The sequence below is a fragment of the Aulonocara sp. 'chitande type north' Nkhata Bay genome, linkage group LG6 (genome assembly GCF_057382095.1).
Source record: "Aulonocara sp. 'chitande type north' Nkhata Bay isolate Kocher_YH1m ecotype deep benthic linkage group LG6, A_spYH_male_GT1.1, whole genome shotgun sequence".
NCBI classification, from domain to species: Eukaryota; Metazoa; Chordata; class Actinopteri; order Cichliformes; family Cichlidae; genus Aulonocara; species Aulonocara sp. 'chitande type north' Nkhata Bay.
This window is the reverse complement of record NC_141349.1, coordinates 21,275,192-21,288,690: the sequence shown is the minus strand read 5'-3', so window position 1 is coordinate 21,288,690 and position 13,499 is coordinate 21,275,192. Positions and strand designations below refer to the sequence as shown.

General features: G+C 41.7%; 1 protein-coding gene across 1 annotated transcript; it reads right to left on the bottom strand.

The window, feature by feature from the left end:
* Window positions 1-1,475: 1,475 nt before the first annotated feature.
* Window positions 1,476-8,359, bottom strand: LOC147327706 (polyunsaturated fatty acid lipoxygenase ALOX15B-like). Its single transcript, XM_086295557.1, has 14 exons — window positions 8,151-8,359; window positions 7,731-7,935; window positions 7,494-7,575; window positions 7,108-7,230; window positions 6,722-6,825; window positions 6,307-6,473; window positions 6,049-6,192; window positions 5,253-5,456; window positions 5,020-5,106; window positions 4,136-4,305; window positions 2,967-3,088; window positions 2,765-2,865; window positions 2,225-2,395; window positions 1,476-2,091 (listed from the first exon to the last, which is right to left on the bottom strand). Exons 1-14 carry the CDS (start codon window positions 8,301-8,303, stop codon window positions 1,912-1,914), a joined length of 2,013 nt encoding a protein of 670 aa, XP_086151683.1. The 5' UTR covers window positions 8,304-8,359; the 3' UTR covers window positions 1,476-1,911.
* Between the last annotated feature and the right edge of the window lie 5,140 nt (window positions 8,360-13,499).

The following is a 13,499-nucleotide window of genomic DNA, read 5'->3' as shown; positions in this document are numbered from 1 at the left end:
CCTGGACATGTACTGGCTTCAGCAGCGGAACACGTCTGGCACTGCGGGATTTGATTCCCTGCCGTTGTAGTGTGTTACTGATGGTGACCTTTGTTACTTTGGTCCCAGCTCTCTGCAGGTCATTCACCAGGTCCCCCCGTGTGGTTCTGGGATCTTTGCTCATCGTTCTCATGATCATTTTGACCCCATGGGATGAAATCTTGCGTGGAGCCCCAGATCGAGGGAGATTATCAGTGGTCTTGTATGTCTTCCATTTTCTGATGATTGCTCCTACAGGTGATTTTTTCACACCAAGCTGCTTGCCTATTGTAGATTCACTCTTCCCAGTCTGGTGCAGGTCTACAATACTTATCCTGGTGTCCTTCGAAAGCTCTTTGGTCTTGGCCATGGCGGAGTTTGGAGTCTGACTGTTTGAGGCTGTGGACAGGTGTCTTTTATACAGATGATGAGTTCCGCTGCTGAAGCCAGTGCATGTCCAGGCACATCTGAAGTTTGCCAGAGAGCACATGGATGATACAGCAGAGGATTGGGAGAATGTCATGTGGTCAGATGAAACCAAAGTAGAACTTTTTGGTATAAACTCAACTCGTCGTGTTTGGAGGAAGAAGAATACTGAGTTGCATCCCAAGAACACCATACCTACTGTGAAGCATGGGGGTGGAAACATCATGCTATGGGGCTGTTTTTCTGCCAAGGGGACAGGACGACTGATCCGTGTTAAGGACAGAATGAATGGGGCCATGTATCGTGAGATTTTGAGCCAAAACCTCCTTCCATCAGTGAGAACTTTGAAGATGAAACGAGGCTGGGTCTTCCAACATGACAATGATCCAAAACACACCGCCCGGGCAACAAAGGAGTGGCTCCGTAAGAAGCATTTGAAAGTCCTGGAGTGGCCTAGCCAGTCTCCAGACCTCAACCCCATAGAAAATCTGTGGCGGGAGTTGAAAGTCCGTGTTGCTCGGCGACAGCCCCAAAACATCACTGCTCTCGAGAAGATCTGCATGGAGGACTGGGCCAAAATACCAGCTACTGTGTGTGCAAACCTGGTAAAGACCTATAGTAAACGTTTGACCTCTGTTATTGCCAACAAAGGTTATGTTACAAAGTATTGAGTTGTATTTTTGTTATTGACCAAATACTTATTTTCCACCCTGATTTACGAATAAATTCTTTACAAATCCTACCATGTGGATTCATGGATTTTTTTTTCCACATTCTGTCTCTCACAGTTGAAGTGTACCTCTGGTGCAAATTACTGACCTCTGTCATCATTTTAAGTGGGGGAACTTGCACAATCGGTGGCTGACTAAATACTTTTTTGCCCCACTGTACAACAAAACTAGAATTTAAAAATGATTCTACAAAGAAATGTAGAAAGTGCACGTTAGCTAAAATAAAGCTTTAGACAGAATTTATGATGTTAATATTATACCAGACACCAAATAGCTGTTCCATAAATAAATAAATAAATGAACAAAAAAAAAACTTTTATTGTGTTAAGGCATAAAAGCATAAAACAGTGCTTATTTTTGGTGATTAAAACAAAGGTCAAGGACTAATTCAATAACAGAATAACAATGCTTGTTGATTTGGGAGTAATGCAATATATTTTTAATGAATAAAACAAATCTGTGTGGGAGAAACACAACAAAACATTAAAATAATGAAAATATAAGCAATGTAATTTGGTAAAGTTTTAGTAAGACTCTGGCTCAGAGCAGACACTCTCATAGAGTGATGAAAATGTTACCCAGACATATTTCAACAGATAAGTAAAAATCGCAAATCAGCATACAATGATCAGAAGCAGTAAGTTTGTTGCGCCATTTCATCAGTAAAACTCAGAACTTGCATTTCTTTCCCTGCTTTCGCTTGAAAAGCTAAATTTGTCTTCTTATCTTCTAATATTCAAATGGCCACACTGTTTTCTACCACTGCTGGATCCATGTAGGTGTATGGCACGTTTAAGTGCTTGTTTCTGGCTTTGATGACTCCACTCAAAATTTCAAGCTCCGTCTGAAAATCCTTTAATATCTTGCGAGGAATCTCTTCAGTGAAGTGGTCCTCTGGGTACTGGCCAAGAGGGACCTAATGAGAACAGTGATACATTTAGTTTTTCTTCAACAACATTCAAATTTTTGTCAAAATAACTCAAAATTATTCACAAAAATTTACTGTAAACATAATTTCTGACATTCTTAATGAAATCTTTGCTCCTTACAAAGTCACTGGACTGCTTGCTGAGGAGCCACACGGTGGCCATGCCCTGAACTGTTACGTTGACATCAGGGAAGGTCGCCAACATCGTGGCCTCGCTTGTCGTCCCCTTTTTGGTCGGTGGTGGGAGTTGCAGGGAGATGGGAGTGTTGGGCATCCAGCCAGCATAGTCAAACTGTATTTAATGAATAAGTAAAGGATTTACTAAGATTAAAAAGCATAGTTTTTAATTCTGTCTTTGTTTTTTAATATTGTTGTTACCTTCCTGCTGTTGTATGGTATTATTCATACAATTATTTACATTTTCCCTTTGCATGACAATGAGTTCATTTGATTTTGGGAGAAATGTTTCATAAGCTACAACTTGTCAGTAACATGACTGACTATAAAAAGAGCGTCTTAGGGAGGCATGTGATGTTTTTTATGTTCTATTGTGAATAAAATTAGGGTTTTTGAGATTTGCAGACCATTACATTGATCGTGTTTTTATTGACATTGTAAACTGTGCCATTTTTTTCATTATTGGGATAATATAAGAACTCACCTGTCCACTGTTCACAGCTGCATGCTGGGCTGAGCAGGTGTAGATCACCATGGTGACAAACTTGATCAACTCAGTCACACTGGTAAATGTCTGAGGAATTCCTGAAATAACAGCATCATTCCTTTAGGTTTAGGTTGCAATATATAGTATGGAGAAATCACCACTATCATCATAATAATTGAAGATAGTAATTGAAACTCACCTGTTTCTGCTTGAGAAAGGAACCCATGTTCAAAAATGTCCAAAATCCACTTCTGAAGTTCAGAGTCCTCCTGGACCTCACGGTCACTCTTGTAGTAGTAGCCGAGCATTCCCTGCACAGACCTTTGAGAAATGGGAATACACTGTGTAAAACATGTTTTTATTATTTGTACACAAACTGCTCCAGGATTATTTAAATAATAAAAAATTGTATTTGCCCTAATTCTTTTGTTTCAAAAACTACATAAAAATAAATGGCACAAAGTACCTTGTCCTGATTAAAAATAGGGAGGTTACAGGTTCACGATCAACACACCAAGTGTTTATAATTTAACTTAGTGAAGGTAGGCTTCTGTAAGTAGCAGACACATCTCTCAGTTTAGAGGCATTTTAGTTTCAACAGAAATCTAAATGTTGTTTAATAAGATCAAGGCAGGCTGTACATGTGGTGACAGCTACTGATATACAAAGGGACATAACTTGTTTAAACATACACTATTAAAGAACAGGCTCAGGATACTCTTGCAAAACAGATCTCATAAGTTTTACTTGTTGGTCAATGAAGGTTAAAAAACAGACTAACCGAAAAAACTGATGCAAGGAAAATGTTGGCAAAGACTAGAAGAAGAGGTGTTATGCAAGCCACACTCAAATGTGACATTCACAAAAGAAAGCTTTTGCAATAAAACAAAGAAATCTAGTTAAAAAAGGTACATAGAAAAGGTGTAATGTATCTGTCTTTTTCTGTCCACATTGGAGATTTGAAATAATATTAATGACAATGATAACAAATCGGTTAGCCAGCACAAAGACATCTCTTAATTCAATTCCTTCACCAATGAAGACCATAAATACAAAAAACAAAAAGCAAACAGACAATGAGACCAATGCTTTACACCATGTGCTTTACACGCTGTGCAAAGAAATTGTCATTGTTGTCTTTTGCAAAGGAAAGTTTGTTATTACTGTGTGCTCAAATATATGACTTTACAGGAGGCTTTTATTTATTGATTTTCATATTTTAACCAGCCAATACTGTGGAGAAAGACCAGATCAGTTTTTTATGCTGATTTAAGATAGGATGACCCATTATTTACAAACTCTGAATTGTTGCAGCTTGATGGCATCATTAGGAGAAAATCAAAATCAAAAGAAAAGAAAGTGTGGTACCTGTGGATGATATCCCAAACCTTTAGTCCATCATCCCTGTAGTAGAAGTTTGGCACAGCCTCCACGCCACGTTCAGCAATGTCATCAGGTATGCAGAGGGAGCTGTAGGTTAATGAGGACACTGACCTCTGTAGGATGGTGAACATGCCCTCTCCACCTGATGATGCAAACTAGAGAATGGGTAGCTCACAGTTAGAGACAAATGTTGTACATGACACTGAAAAAGAAAAACAATTCTTAAGGTAAAGGTCTAGTGAGTGTGTATGGTGTTATTTTTGTGCCTCTACTCTGAGCACACATTACAAAAAGAGAAAAAAAAAGTGTTGTTGTTGCATTTTGAGAAGAAAAATATTTTTGATTGAAGAAAAGTTTAATTTGAGTGAACAAAATTCATTGCTGTGTGCAAGAAATGCATTTCAGTGTTTGCTATTATCCATTTACACACACAATAACAGCCACTCGGCTGTTGGCATTTGCTCTTGCTCAGATCTCTGCTCTGTGTGCTGACGGACATCTGTAGGCCTGCTCTCAGTGCGTATGTGCCACAAAACAAACCAATCACAGACTTGGATGCAAAAATTCTGATTGGCTGTTTTGGTCTCCAATCAGCTCGCTAGCCACAGCATTCCAGAAACACTGTCCAAAGTGTAGCTAAATCCAATAGAGTGGTTTGGTTTAAACTAGATTAAAACCAACAATGGACTTAAAACATTTTATATTTTCAAATAAAATAACATACTTATCACACATACTGCATGCAGCAGTTAATTTTGTTTGGTCAAATTAAACTTTTCTCCTCTCAAAGTAATTTTCTCCCTAAAATTCAACATTTGCACTTGCGGAAACAGTTTTTACGCCATAAGTGTGCTGGTCGTACTGCATACCTGAGTGAAATTGCCAGTGTCAGAAATTAGAAGACGCCGAGCTAAGACGTTGATCTGCATAGTGTAGCGCGTGTGAGGATTGAGGAGCTGCGGGAAAGAGGGAACTCGGTTAGTGACATGATTGGGGCAACACTTCATTTTATTGTCCACAACCAGCCATTATGGACAAATGCTTTCCACACCACTGAAATAATGGCATAAAACAAACTGAAGTTTCAGCAAACGTCAGTTACCTTGTACAGAGGATGCACCATGGGCACATTGCGCAGCAGTGACACTGCAAAAACCTCAGCCAGCAAGTGCGTGCGCAGAAGGTGAACATTGAGCTGATGCTCATTGAAATCTGCACTTCTTACAAAAATCTTGGCGATCAACCAGTCGTACTCAGAATCAGTAGGAAGAAAGATCGGATTGTCATCTGATGGAGTCTGCTTCAGCTACAGAAGGACAGGGCAGAGTAGTCATTTGATACAGATGATCAAGTATGCTCCTAAAATCAATTACTGATCAAGACTGATGAAATTTCAGTTCCTGTTCTATGTTTGACAAGTTTATCTTTAAAGTTTGATACTCTGCTGATCCCTTATGGGGAATTTCCCCTGAATCCTTTCTGAACAGCTTTACATGATGCTTTTAATTAGCTTTTAATTAGTTTTTACTGATGCTATCTCTCTCTGCTCAGTAAATATGTTGCATCTGTGTGAGTGTATTGTACAGAATGAACTGGGAAGGCTGTTTGTGATTTTGGCGCCATAAATGAAACTGACTTGATTTATGTACGTGTCAGACTCTGCATTCAGCAATCTGGATACTGCTATGGGATGAACTTTCACAAGGCTAAGGCTCAGCAAAAACACTTCACAGCTGGTGTTCAGATATGGTACTAGCTATGGTTGCAAATAGAATATCCTTATATTTTGATTTTACAATGACGTTGTACATGAACAATTGCTTTACACATTAACAGGTGTGCTATCTCTACTGATGAGCTGATAAATACACGAACTTAAACCTTACTGTCTGAATTACCTGAATGGCAATCGGCATTAGCTTATCATGAGGATCTTTGTGGAGCAGGACGAGAGGAGCCATCAAGTACTGCTTCTTCCCATTGATGGTGTTTGCTTTTACTCCATCCAGACGCTTGTAGTCACACAGGAATATGTTCCCTTTCTGTTTGAAAGTTCAGGATATTGCAACAGTGTGGATATAATATTTAGTCAGTGACTGTACAAGTACAATTATTTGACAAAAAATCAATTTATTATAAAGAATTCAGATGATCACCTTCATTTCATCTGCCAGGCTGCACTGGCCATGGGGAAAGACCATGTCATCAGTGACAGGGAAGTTACTGGGCAGGGCTGTACAAAGCTGAATCAACATGGGGTTGACACCATTTAGAAACTGGTAGCCAAAGAAAGCATCCTCTTTCCAGTGTTCATGAACATATTCTGTGAAAAAGAGACATTTAACTTATTATTTTTGAAACTGTGAGCTACTAAATTCTGCTAAATTTCTGAATTAATGTCAGAAGTTCAGGGTCTGAGAGTCTTCATTACGTGAACTGTAAAAGAAAAGTCCGATTTCTCTGGTAAGAATATAGATGGTTTACAGAACAGGCTGCCCAATATTCAGCTCATTATTGCATAGAGTGCATACTGTATAAGGACTCCAATATGCTATGATGTTAGTACAGTACCTGATATTTCAGTCTTTTTGCAGCAAAACACTCGATTGATGCTGTCAATATTATCCCACTTCTTCTTACAGTTATCCAGTCCCTTCAGCTTCAGCTCAGTCAGTCTGAAACAGAAGAGCACATTTATTTAACTTCATTATGATACTTAATATACTTTTGATAAGTAAAGAGAAAAATATGGTAAATGGTAAATGGCCTGTATTTGTATAGCACTTTACTAGTCCCTAAGGACCCCAAAGCGCTTTACACTATACACAATCATCCACACATTCACACACACATTCACACACTGGTGATGGCAAGCTACTGTATAGCCACAGCCGCCCTGGGGCACAGTGACAGAGGAGTAAAGAGTAAAGAGAAAAATATGTGTAACAGAACTTCACCCTGTGGAAGCAGTGTAGAGAAACTCTTTAGTTTTGGTGAAGGAGAACTGAACCTCATACGGGAGTGAAAATAGGTTTTCTGCCTTCATGGAGTGAGGTATTTTCTCTGCATATGCATCCCAGCTGATGAAACGAAGAAACAGCGATGATGAGGAAGTTAGTTACAGTATGACATGATATACTTTTTTATCTGCAACATATGCAATAGTTTAATTTCTTTTAATTAATCCCAGCAGACAAAGAATATGCTGCAATGCTTAATTTAATGCTTAAATATATTTAAGCTTTAGGTTTAGTATTAGGATATTCAGCTATAACTGGACAGCATTTGTATTCTAGTTTCAGGAGCTGTAAGGCTAAAATGTGTATAAGCTCTGAATTCTCACCGATAGTCTTCCTCTCGCTGCTGAATCTCCTGCTGCCGACTGTACCTGCCAAGATGATGGTTGTCTTCAAAGACTCTCAGAGCTATAAAAAAAAAAGAAAAGAAAGAAAGAAAGAAAAAGGGTTTCTTGTGAATGTGGTATATTGGAAAACTGCTTTAGTCTCATTACAAGATTTTTGTTGTCCTCACTGGTTTGTAACTACAGAACAAGATTTAAGATGAGCACAGTTTCCCAAACCTTTTCCATCCCTGAAGCGGTGCACCTTGCTATCAGCAATCCAGCGGTAGATGGGAAAGCTGTAGATGTCTCCTTCAGGGGATTTCACTTCCACCTTGGCACAAAACCAAGCGTCCTCCGGGAACAGTGGGAGAGATTGTTTGTCTAACTCTATCAGCACAAGATTTCCAAGCGAAGTGGGGCAGGACACCTTAAACTTTGATACCTAAAGAATGACATAGCAGTTTGTGCTGAGCTGTAACACTCGAGCATACAATTCCTGTTATAATTTACTTTGGTCCATGAAGTGAACTGTTTGCTTTGACCATCTTCATGGTGATAGATTCCCCTTATTTCCACAAAAATGATTTCATTTGTGTATCATCTCATACAGGAAACCTGAGATACATTTAATCATGAAGATGCATATTTCAGACTTACGGCTCCTATAACGAAGGATGTAGCCCCTTTCAAGCCCACGAGCCACGTGCGATCACTCTCCCCATCTGTGCCCACCAGCTTAATGAAGACATTGTTAAGAGTAGTGGAATTAAGGTGATCACCAGTGAATACGGTCACTTTATACTGCACCATTTTCCCGCTTGAATGTGGTCAGATCCTTGGAATAACTACTCTGTCAGAAGTTGCCCCCACAATCGTCTCTTTTTATTGACACATTTTAGTGGGAGTGTCCAGGCAATTGCATCAGGTAGGTGTTGTGTTGAAATGTTGGACATGTGTGATCAACTGCTGTAACCTGAGAAACCACAGGAATTTGAGCTGATGATGAAATAACGAGGCTTTATTTTATTCAAGAGAAATCGCAGCCACTGTGAAATGTAGAAGTATGCAACTATTTGCTAAATACACACACCAAAAAAGTTTTGTAGAATTTTAACACACCTTAAAGTCAATATTTGGTATGACTCTTCTCTTAGATAGGCTTCCTTGAAATTTCTTTCAGTAGCCTTCAGGGATAATCAAAATATGACAGAGCCCCCATTGTGTTTTACAGATGGCTGTAAAACTCACTGCTGTACCTCTCCTAAGATAAGATAAGATAAGATAAGATAGAACTTTATTAATCCCTCGGGTGGGTTCCTCTGGGAAATTCGACTTCCAAAAAGCACAGCAACGACCGAAGTTACAGTTACAGAATTGTTATATATATATATATATATATATATATATATATATATATATATATATACACACACACACACACACACACACATATATAAATACAGAGACAAATATAAATAAAATATACAAAGGGGATAAATAGAATAAATAGGAATAAAAAATAAAAATACAAGTGAATTGCACATTTCAAGTATTGAGTCTATTGCACTGTTGACTATTTACAAAAAGTATTGCACAAGGTATTGTACAGTGAGGTGAAGAGGCACTACAGCTTAGTTGTTCCCCCCTCCTTTGTCCTCCTGTTTCCCCTCCAGAGAGGAGTTAAACAGTTTGATGGCGTGTGGGACAAAGGAGTTTTTAAGTCTGTTAGTTCTTGTCTTGGGGAGAAGCAACCTGTCACTGAACAGACTCTTCTGGTTGTTAATGGCCGTGTGCAGAGGATGCCCAGCATTGTTCATAATGTCCATCAGTTTCTTTAATGTCCTTTTCTCTGCCACTGTCACCAGAGTGTCCAGCTTCATGCCGACCACAGAGCTAGCCCTCCTGATCAGTTTCTCCAGCCTGGATGAGTCCCTTTTTGCTGTGCTGCTCCCCCAGCACACCACAGCATAGAAAAGTACTCCTGACCTCTTTCCTAAATACATTGATGATTTGAACCATAATTTTTTTAAATTCAATTTTCAATTTGGATTCATCTCTACATGTGACCTTTTTTCACTGATGTTCTTTCCCATTCTTGTGTAATTTGGCCTACGTCAGCCTTTTCTCCCTGTTTTGCTTCCTTAAGAATGACTTGACGTTCACACTTTCACTGACACTGTTATGGTTCAACGTGGGCACTCAAGCGCAGGACTCCAGAATCAGCTGTACACAAGAATTTATTTACAGAATCCACCAGGTGTTTATACAGGAAGTGCAGGGCAGCGCTATATACAACAAAGTGAGGGATGAGGCTCCAGGGAAATCCAAAGGGGTAGTCACTCGTTCTCCAATTCTCCACACTCACAACCGCAGTTCCACTCTCCACACTTGACACAATGATTCACACAGGGAATGTATTCAGGAGGTCTGTAGATGAGGAAACGAGAATTAATTACAACGTTCATGCTGTTGACGTCGACTGCGAAAATTGTCAGGCGGTGGAAGGAATACTTCGAGGACCTCCTTAATCCCACTGACACATCTTCTGAGGAGGAAGCAGAGTCTGGGGATGAGGGGAATGACCCGCCAGTTTCCGGGGGCGAGGTCACTGAGGCAGTTAAACAACTCCTTGGTGGCAGAGCCCCTGGTGTTGATGAGGTCCGCCCCGAGTTCCTGAAAACTCTGGACGTTGTAGGGCTGTCCTGGTTGACACGCCTCTACAATGTTGCGTGGAGATCAGGGGCAGTACCTGTGGACTGGCAGACCGGGGTGGTGGTCCCCATCTTTAAGAAGGGGGACCGGAGGGTGTGTTCCAACTACAGGGGGATCACACTCCTCAGCCTCCCTGGGAAAGTCTATGCCAGGGTGCTGGAAAGGGGAGTTCGTCCGCTAATCGAACCTCGGATACAGGAGGAACAATGCGGTTTTCATCCTGGTCGCAGAACACTGGACCAGCTCTTTATCCTCTCAAGGATACTTGAGGGTGCATGGGAGTTTGCCCAACCAGTCTACATGTGTTTTGTGGACTCGGAGAAGGCATTCGACCATGTCCCTCGGGGTGTCCTGTGGGAGGTGTTGCGGTATGGGGTGTCTGGCCCATTGCTACGGGCCATTCGATCCCTATACAACCGTTGCAAGAGCTTGGTTCGCATTGCCGGCAATAAGTCGGACTCGTTCCCGGTGGGTGATGGGCTCCGCCAGGGCTGCCCTTTGTCTCCGGTTCTGTTCATAATTTTTATGGACAGGATTTCTAGGCGCAGCCAAGTGGCGGAGGGCTTTCGCTTTGGTGGCCTCATAATCTCATCTCTACTTTTTGCGGATGATGTGGTTCTGTTGGCTTCATCGGGTGAGGGCCTCCAGCTCGCACTGGAGCGGTTCGCAGCTGAGTGTGAAGCAGCGGGAATGAGGATCAGCACCTCCAAATCTGAGGCCATGGTTCTCAGCCGGAAAAGGGTAGAGTGCGCTCTCCGGGTCGGGGATGAGTTCCTGCCCCAAGTGGAGGAGTTCAAGTGTCTCGGGGTCTTGTTCGCGAGTGATGGGAGAAGGGAGCCGGAGATCGACAGACGGATTGGGGCTGCAGCTGCAGTGATGCAGACGCTGCACCGGTCCGTCGTGGTGAAGAGGGAGCTGAGTGTAAAAGCGAAGCTCTCAATTTACTGGTCGATCTACGTCCCTACCCTCACCTATGGCCACGAGCTGTGGGTAGTGACCGAAAGAACGAGATCACGGATACAAGCAGCAGAAATGAGCTTCCTCTGAAGGGTGGCTGGCCTCTCCCTTAGAGATAGGGTGAGAAGTTCGGCCATCCGGGAGGGGCTCAGAGTAGAGCCGCTGCTCCTCCACATCGAAAGTAGCCAGCTGAGGTGGTTCGGGCATCTGACAAGGATGCCTCCTGGGCGCCTCCTGGGTGAGGTGTTCCAGGCATGCCCCACCGGGAGGAGGCGACCCAGGACACGCTGGAGAGATTATATCTCTCGGCTGGCCTGGGAACGCCTTGGTGTTCCCCTGGATAAGCTGGAGGAGGTGGCTGGGGAGAGGGAGGTCTGGGCCTCTCTGCTTAGGCTGCTGCCCCCGCAACCCGGCCCCGGATAAAGCGGATGAAGATGGATGGACGTTCATAATAGACTCTTGACTTAACTGAGCTCTAGCTTTGACGCATGGTAGACAACGATCCAACGAAGACCAGCTGGCTCAAATGCTAATCGCCTTAATGGGCATCACGCCCTTCCGTGGGCCGAAGGCGTGAAGCCACAATGAGTTCCGCCCCGGCGACAGAGAGGAGTAGAGAGCAAGAGAGAGAAAAAGGTAGAAATAGCCGATCAGCATCCTGCTGATCCCCCAGGCCGTGACAGAGACCATTTATGATGAAGTTTTGATAAGCTGGATCAGCTGAAGGGCCAGATGCATGTTTCAGGTCCGGTGTCAGGTCTTTGTTGAATTTATTTATATATGTTATACATATATGGTAAAAAGATGACTTTCAGATGTTGATCTGCTGTAGATAGTTTCTTAGGCCTGCTACGTTCTTTTGTAGCAGGCCTTGTTCAATTACCTCAATTTTTTGGAGGATACACTGCATACTATATGCCAGGTTTTTGGCTAAGAGCTAAGGCCTTTTCTATAAATTCAGTGAAAGATATTGGAATAAATTATATTTTAAAGGAAGCTACCAGTCATAAAATATAAAGACAAAGTTAAAAGTTAAAATACCCTCTTTGCTAAGTGGTGTGTATTTAAATGACCACGGCTGACCCGACGACATGAAGATGCTTTCACGTATCTTTATTCTTTTATTTACCGCTGTCATGTCATTTGCTGTCATGTTACATACACAGCTTGCAGCTGAACACTTCTACAACAACAACACACAGCAGGCAGAGCAGATTTTAAGCTGGCGAGGCGTGACTGTGATGCAGCGCAGGTGCGTCCGCCTTCCCTGCTGCGGCACCACCGACCACGCCCGCCACAGTGTAGATACAACACTGGTTCATCCTTTGAGTGATTTTTATGCTTGAATGATTCTCAGGTCACTGTTCACAGGCACCCACATGGTCAGTGAGGTGCCTAGGTCCTCCACTTTTAAATGTCTCACAGCGCAATGCTTAGCATATTTTGGTTCCTGCAACTGGTCCGTCGGTTATTGTCTCCCCCGAAACACTTCTCTTGTGCTTTTGGAAATCAGTTTTTTCCTATTTCTATTTTATTTTTTTTCCATTTCCGTTGTGTTTTGTGTGCTTTTGCAGCGGTTTTCATATTGCTGGTGTTTTCTTTAGTTGCAGTCCGTTTGGCCTCTCAGGGCCACCGTAACCACCAGTGTAATGTGCCTCTACATAGAATTGTATCCTTGTTGGACTGTTTATAGGAAAATAAAAATCTGTTATTTTTGTTAATGAGCCAGAATAATAACTAAACAATGGCTCTGTGAGCATGGTCATGAAATCAAAGTGGGTAGTGGTAAATACAGTTAAGTTGTTTTGCCTCCGTTAATAATTATATTATGTAAAAAAAAAAAGTTTAAATGGTGTGGTGATATTTGTTCACTGATTTCAGGAGTTTGGTGGGCTTCAAGTTGTTGGTCCATCTATGGGGGATACAAAAGTGGAAAACGTATTCATGTGCAGCAAACTGGAATGAAGGGCGGAGTTTCCTTCCACGAGAAAAAATATGTTTGCACAATCATCAGTCAACACTCACTTTGCTGTAATGTGTGCAGCACAATAGTTTTTGTGTTAAATATCAGTAGAGTTAAAGAGAAAAGGATTTTAAATGTGTCTGCAAGTGCATAATCCTCAGGTAAAACCAAAACGTTCCTACTAATACTTATCACTCTAGTTTTCTGTAGTAACTATTGGCACATACTCAGTTAAAAGGCACTTCAGTGCAGTAACAACACTAAATTGGTTCAACAACCACCCTGAGACAACCTAAACATTAGACCAAAGGATTAAAAATACACTGATTCGGGTACCACTTCCTGCTACAGTGTAAGGTTACAGTGAAAAGGTG